Below are 6,609 nucleotides of genomic sequence, written 5' to 3'. Positions count from 1 at the left end.
CTACATCCTCTAGTAGGACTCGGGAGCTATAATAGGTTTGGTAACCAGGCTATAACAGTCATGCTAAAGGGTTGGATTTTAGAATTTTGACTGACCTGTGACTGACAGGCCTGACCTGTGACCTGACCTGTGACTAACAGGCCCACCATGGCCTGGGTTGAGGCTAAAGACGCTAATCCTGGGCGGCTTCGGAGCGATGTAGGGATAAACCCTCGAGGGTTGGGGATTATCGAGCCTTAACCGCCCGTTCACCCGCCTCCTCTCATCTCCATCCTCCTGCCAATCCGGCCTGATTTGTGCCCTGTCATTGGTCCACTTCAAAGGGAAGAAGAGCATTGATTGGTTGAGAGATGGTCGGCTGGAATGAGGCTGTGGATTGATTGGTGTGTTTTTATTGGTCGGTTGTGAGGCCGGGATGAGGTCGTGGGCTTGCAATTGGAAGTCTTTTTGGAAAGGATAGATGAGAAGTCGATAGTCGGGACCAGATTTTAACGTTTTATTGTGAGGAAAGTGGGAAATTGCTTGGATACAATCAATCCTTTGCTTTTCTCTGGGAACACAGCAGAAACCAGACTGTTTCACAGACTTGTGCAGCTTGTTGCCACAGTTTAGATGGTACATGTACATGTATTCTGTAAAAGCCATCTTGCTTCACTGGAGCAGATGTTATATATGTATCATGTTCCCATTGTTGTGCCAAGTAGCATATGATTGACTGCCTGGATTTAACATGCTGCTGTTGTTTACCTGTGTACAAAGAAGGACGGCCTAGACTTTAGTTATTGTTATTGTTTATGTTGTAATGCTTGGGATTGCAAACAAATACACAATACTCGTGGGCCACAGGCAGCGGGGGCTGGTGTTGTGGCCACACAGAAAACAATTTAAACCTAATATAAGTACATAAAAATAAGTATAAGGGTACTAGAAACAGCATAGATTAGAATACTAGTATATCAGTCCATTTACTACTTGATACAGTTCATGCGGTTTCTAGCCGCCAGTTGTTGATAGTTTACTTGTTGTTCTAAGTTATTGTTGTTTATGTTATTATTGTTGTTTACTGCAGTGCACAAAGAAGCACACGCTGGAGTGCCCAGACTTCAGCAGGACAGGTTCGTGCCCCCGCGGGGGGAGATGCAGGATGGTCCACAGGAGGAGGAGGGAGAAGAGGAGACGATCAGAGGCTGGGCAGGAGACGGGAGAGCCTGCTACATCACTCAGGTGAGGATGGGGTACAGGTGTGAGTACATTTGACAGATATTAGTGCAGGTGCAACTAGCTGCTAATACAGGTGTCAATACAGGTGTTTGTACAGGTACTAGAACAGGTGTTCCTACAGGTGTCCGAACAGGTGTGTGTACTGGTGTGAGATGGGAGGAAGGGGCCTTCCATTCTACAGATGGCAGGTGCAACTAGCTGTCAGTGCAGGTGTCAGAACAGGTACTAGAACAGGTGTTGGCACAGGTGTCAGAACAGGTGCTAGAACAGGTGTCAGGACAGGTGTTCATATAGGTGTCAGAACAGGTGCTACTACATCTCCAAAGCCTGGTCCATCTGATTGAAACATTTGTCTCAGCAAGTAAAGAGAGGGAACTGGTAGGTAGTACAGAGGATGACAGCAAGGCTGATGCTGATAGTGGTCCTGAATGCCTGGACAGAAGGCAGACAATGTGTCCCCACACTTGGCCAGACCACACTACAGCAAACCTGTACTCTTCTTACCATGTGTCACAGCCGCGTGTGTAACACCCGCGTGCCTGCGAAGCTGGTGTGTTACGCCGAAAGGCGGTTATACCGGCTATACAGATACAGATACAGATACACAGCCACTCACAGGATCTTTAACTTACTTCCTGGAACCAAGGACTTGGTTAACCTCCTTGCTGGAACACAGGACGTATTTCCCAGAACTCAAGGCTTGAGGTCCTGCCACAAGGATGTTGTCACCAGCTGGGAATGTTTGACTTAACTCAGGTCACGACTGGAACAAAAACTTCCTCTTTTCTCCAGATGATATTCTCGTTAAAAAAACAGTTACTCAATCAACTGGATAGATATGATTTTGAAAACGGTCAGACGTTTCAGATAGCATCCACTAGCTTTCGTCAGTGACACTGGAGAGTTGTCAGAAAGGCAGGTTTATAAGTACGAATTTGGCGTATCTTATTACCTGGACGTCTAACCTTCACCGAGATATTCCCATCACTTCACCAGAGCCTTGTGGCAGATGACAGACACAGAGAAGTGGTGTTATCAGCTTGGCTGTTAGTCAGTGGGGAGACAGTCTGGACCTGGTCCAGAACATGCTTCATTCCTGTCAGAAGCTGTGCATGTGACTCTGGTGCAATACTTACTGAGCTAATTGTTTTGAAGTACAAGTAATGTACATGTGATTCTGAGACAGGTTTGAACTGTCTCAACAGACTATGACTAAACTGCGCAAACCAAAAACAGAATGGTTCATTCCTAGTAACAAGTCAGAGTCAAGTACAAATTCGAGTCTGTTCGTTTTTCCTGGGGCCTGCTTGGCAGTAGTGGCAGCATGTCGTCAGCGCGCATATCAGAAAATGATAGATAAATTTGTGAACTGTAAGAGTCTGTTTTCCATTGAGGTTTGATTTTGATTTGATTTCTCAGATGCCCTCAGCTCTTCTGCTGTACCAGGAAATTTTCTGGAGTTGATATTTTGGGGGGAGTGGAGAACAAGGAAGTTGTGTCCAGTCTGGCAAGTTTCCATAACCTCAGTCATGGCTGCCAGCTGGCACAGGGAGGCTTGTCAGGAGATGTAAGAGAAAAATTTACTTATAATGCTACTAGTAGGAACATGCCCTGTTACATTTTGTACCAACTGGTTGGAGTGTTGTTTTGTTAACATACATACTGGTAACAACTTTATCACTTGGCATAAACCTCAGTTTCTATTTTTTTTTCCCTGTCGCTTCATATTTTTTCTGAAAAAAAAAAATCAAAGAACCAACAAATGAAATTGGTGTGGCCTGACTGCTGATAGCTGCCAGCTGTCAGAGGGAGGTTTGCCATGAGGAACTGGTGTTTCATGTTTTGTGTTGAAAAGGAGGAAGTTTTGTGATGAGCAGGATTCTGGCAGGATGGAGTCATGGATATATCTAAACCTGGAGTCTTGCCAAGGATGTGGTTTGATCATGTTGATGTAAGGCCTTGATGGACAAAGCTGACAAAAAAGTTCGGGTAAAAATATTACAACATCCAGAGGACCACAACAACCACTCTCAACCCCATGATTTGCATCTCAAAAATGTAGGAAATTGCATTTTTAACAGCTTGAAAACCAAAACTTGTCCCCTGACCCCCCTAGATACAAGCACTCTCTGGCTCCCTAGGTCCGATCATGAACCTGGGCTGATGAAAAGAAAATTGAACTGGTTGAAAATGAGGAAGTTTTGTGTTGAGCAGGACTCTGGCAGGATAGAGTCATAAATCTAACTAAACCTGGCGTCAGGCCAGGCTGTGGTTTCATAGTGTTGTTGTAAGGCTTGGAAATACAGCTGATAAAAACAACTTGTGTGTGAGATGACTTAGTCTACCTCAATATCATAACTTTGTGAAAAAATTACAAAGAAGTTCTCTAACCTAGTCTCAGCTTTCAACCAGTCACTCTGGTCTTCCTCAGTAGACTGACCCAGTGAGGCTTGTCACGTGGCTTCTTTGAACTAAAGTGTGACATCAACACTGGGTATAACTGTTTAGTTCAGTTCATCCTTTTAGTTTTAGTGACACCATGTACTGTCTCTTCAAGTTCCTGTCATGCATGACCGAGGACGGTTTTAACTGTTTTCTTTTTTTATCCTTTTACCTGGATGTCCAACCTACATTGTATATTGACATAATGCCTGTCCTGTTCCTTACAGGCCTGCAGAAGGAGACTCAGAGCATCAGCAGGAGTCTAAGGAAGATTGTCAGGAGGATTCTGAGGAGTCTTCTGAGGAGGAACCACCCAGGAAGGTCGCCAAACTTCCCTCCTTCATCTCTCTGAGAGACGAGGAGCCAGTCGGCAGGGACGACACTACAGGTGGGGGCTGTTTGTTTGTTTGTTTGTTTGTTTCAGCCTTTGTTTACTAAGTGCTTTTCCTTGAGGTCATGATGGAAGTAAACTGTCCACCTTCCCTCTGTGATAACGGCCAGTAGAAGTTCTAGTGATGTGAAGTGAAGTCAGGACCTGTTCAGTAGATGTGTTTTTGGATAAATGCCTCATAGTGGGATGAAGGCTGAAGAAAAGATAGCATTCAGTGAAAGAAAAGCCACATCAGATGATGTAGCAAAGTGGGCCTTGTTCCTGGATGTAGCAAAAGGTAACATTCGGACTTAGAAATATCATCACATCAGATGATGTAGCAAAGTGGGTACTGTCTCCATCGGTAGGAAAAGGTAACATTCGGACGTAGAAAAGCAGCATCAGATGATGTAGCAAAGTGGGCCTTGTGAAAAGGTAACATTCGGACACACATCAGATAATGTAGCATGTGAAAAGGTAACATTCGGACACAGAGTAGCCATGTCCCATGCGGACCTTGTCTCAGTCTGTAGGCAGAGGTTAAGGCAGTTTCCAAATACAGAAGGCCACAAACATACATCACACATGTTACAGCAGACAGTATGGGGGCAGCAGGATGGGGGTTGGATGAGTTGAACATGGAGTAAACAGTCGGTACAGTTTCACAAGAATTTAACTGTATGACTCTTCAAACATTTTATGTGTCCTTTAAAAGTTCCTGTAGATTCAGATTCAGTCTCAGATTTTATTTCCAATGACATACATGTAGTACAGGACATACATGTTTAGTACAGGAATAAAATCAATATTACCTGAAACATGTCATTGATTACAAAGCCACTGTTAAAATTAGAGTTACTGTACACAATTCTTAATACATTATAAAATAAAAGTTTAAAAGTCAGAGTAGTTTGATTGTACAGTGTGCAATAGTGTATACTCTTGCGTTCTTTTAAAGAAATGTACATTGATTCGCAATTCAGTGATTTGTTGTTCACTGCAAAAGATCAATAAGTATTTCTTGAGTCTTAATGATCTTGATGATTCCCTGTTCTCTGTGCCTATCTATATCCTCGTTGCAGTAGGCACAATCAGGCAAAGTCAGACTGGTATGCAGTATATGTATACAGAGAGTCATACATCTACATCTATACATTATTATACTCTGTTACAAGTACAGGGAAGATATTATTACCCAACTCAACATCAATTCTGTACAGAAATGTTTTGAACTTGAAGTTGACCTTTACACTGTAACTTTTTCTCATCACAGAACGACCAACCAGTCAAGGTCAGGAGAATCTCCCAGCATCCCCTGCACAGCCAGGTAGCCAATCAGAAGGCAGCAGGGCTCCTGCGGAACCAGTGACAGGTCAGTGACCCCGGGTTTGTCGCTCCGTGTGGCGTGTGGTCAGTCTGTAGGTCGTGTTAGGCTGTTGTTCTTCTATTTCTGTCTCAGGAGACGTGTTGCTACGTAAGGGCCACTCTGATATGATTTATTGGCTCTTGTATTGAAAAAATATCGCTGGAAGAATTTGATCAACACAAAACAGAGTCTGAGGTGAAGCCTGTACCGTTGTACACACAGTGTCTGGGTGTGAATACAGTCAGATTCAAGTTTTTCTCTTCAGCCTTTCTTTCTTTCCCTCTCTCCCTTTCTCTCTATCTCTCTCTCTTCTTTCTTTCTTGAGATTGCAACAAGTCAATAGTTTAGCCTCTATTCTCAACTTGTTTTTAGAATCTTGTGAAACTGTTAACTTTTAAGTCAGAGAACCAAGGAACTGATTTGATGTGGCCAAAGCAGCATGCTGCAATGTGAAGTTTATAAACCTTGTACTACAGCAAACATGGTACCAACACCCCCCCCCCACACACACACCTCCTACATGATATAATGTACTACATCAAACATCACACATACATGGTCCTACATGATGCCATGTCTACTATCCCTGCCCTGTACTCTACTATCCCTGCCCTGTTTATTGTGCCATTGACCCAGATTTTCTCAGCTCCACAAAACAAGACGAGTTGCAGCCGTCAGGTCGGGCGAAGCCGGCACCCTTACCGGCCGCTCTGCCTTTGTCTCACAGGAGGCTCTTTAAAAATTCATCAAGAAGCTAATTTGTGACGTCGTAAATCTGGTTTAGGTGTGAAAAACGGTTTGCTGGTACAGAAGAGACTGGTCAGAGGAGGCTGGTGTGAGTTTCCATATTTTGATCCGACAAACATCAAAATCTGCATCAAATGTAGAAAGAGACGTCAAAGCTTACAAATGTTGGAACCGGTCCAGAAACAGGATGCTGGCACAATATTACAGATTTGCTACCGGTAGTTTGATTATTGTTAACCCATTTTAAAGAATAGGGACAGGAAAGCACAAAATTAATGTAACAACTGTTTGCTATTCTTCTTGTGGTCCTACATCAATACATAAAATGACATACAGGATAGAAAGACTGAAAAATGACGCATATATTTATTTATCATTGTTTATATTTTTGGTCATGGAAAATGAATGAAACAAAATAGAAGCAAAGCTGTAAGTAAAGAATCCCCCAAACAACCCTACCCCC

At 43.3% G+C, this 6,609-nt stretch overlaps 1 protein-coding gene across 1 annotated transcript in view; it reads left to right on the top strand.

The window, feature by feature from the left end:
- LOC109479346 (zinc finger CCCH domain-containing protein 3-like) overlaps positions 1–6,609 on the top strand; it is an 89,053-nt gene that overhangs the window by 58,348 nt on the left and 24,096 nt on the right. The window contains exons 14-16 of the mRNA XM_019781297.1: positions 1,070–1,241; positions 3,891–4,051; positions 5,307–5,405. Coding sequence (XP_019636856.1) covers positions 1,070–1,241; positions 3,891–4,051; positions 5,307–5,405 — 432 coding nt within the window. The remainder of the gene's footprint in view (positions 1–1,069; positions 1,242–3,890; positions 4,052–5,306; positions 5,406–6,609) is intronic.

Source organism: Branchiostoma belcheri, unplaced genomic scaffold, assembly GCF_001625305.1.
Source record: "Branchiostoma belcheri isolate BF01 breed outbred unplaced genomic scaffold, Haploidv18h27 scaffold48, whole genome shotgun sequence".
NCBI lineage: Eukaryota > Metazoa > Chordata > Leptocardii > Amphioxiformes > Branchiostomatidae > Branchiostoma > Branchiostoma belcheri.
This window is presented reverse-complemented; position numbering and strand designations above follow the sequence as displayed.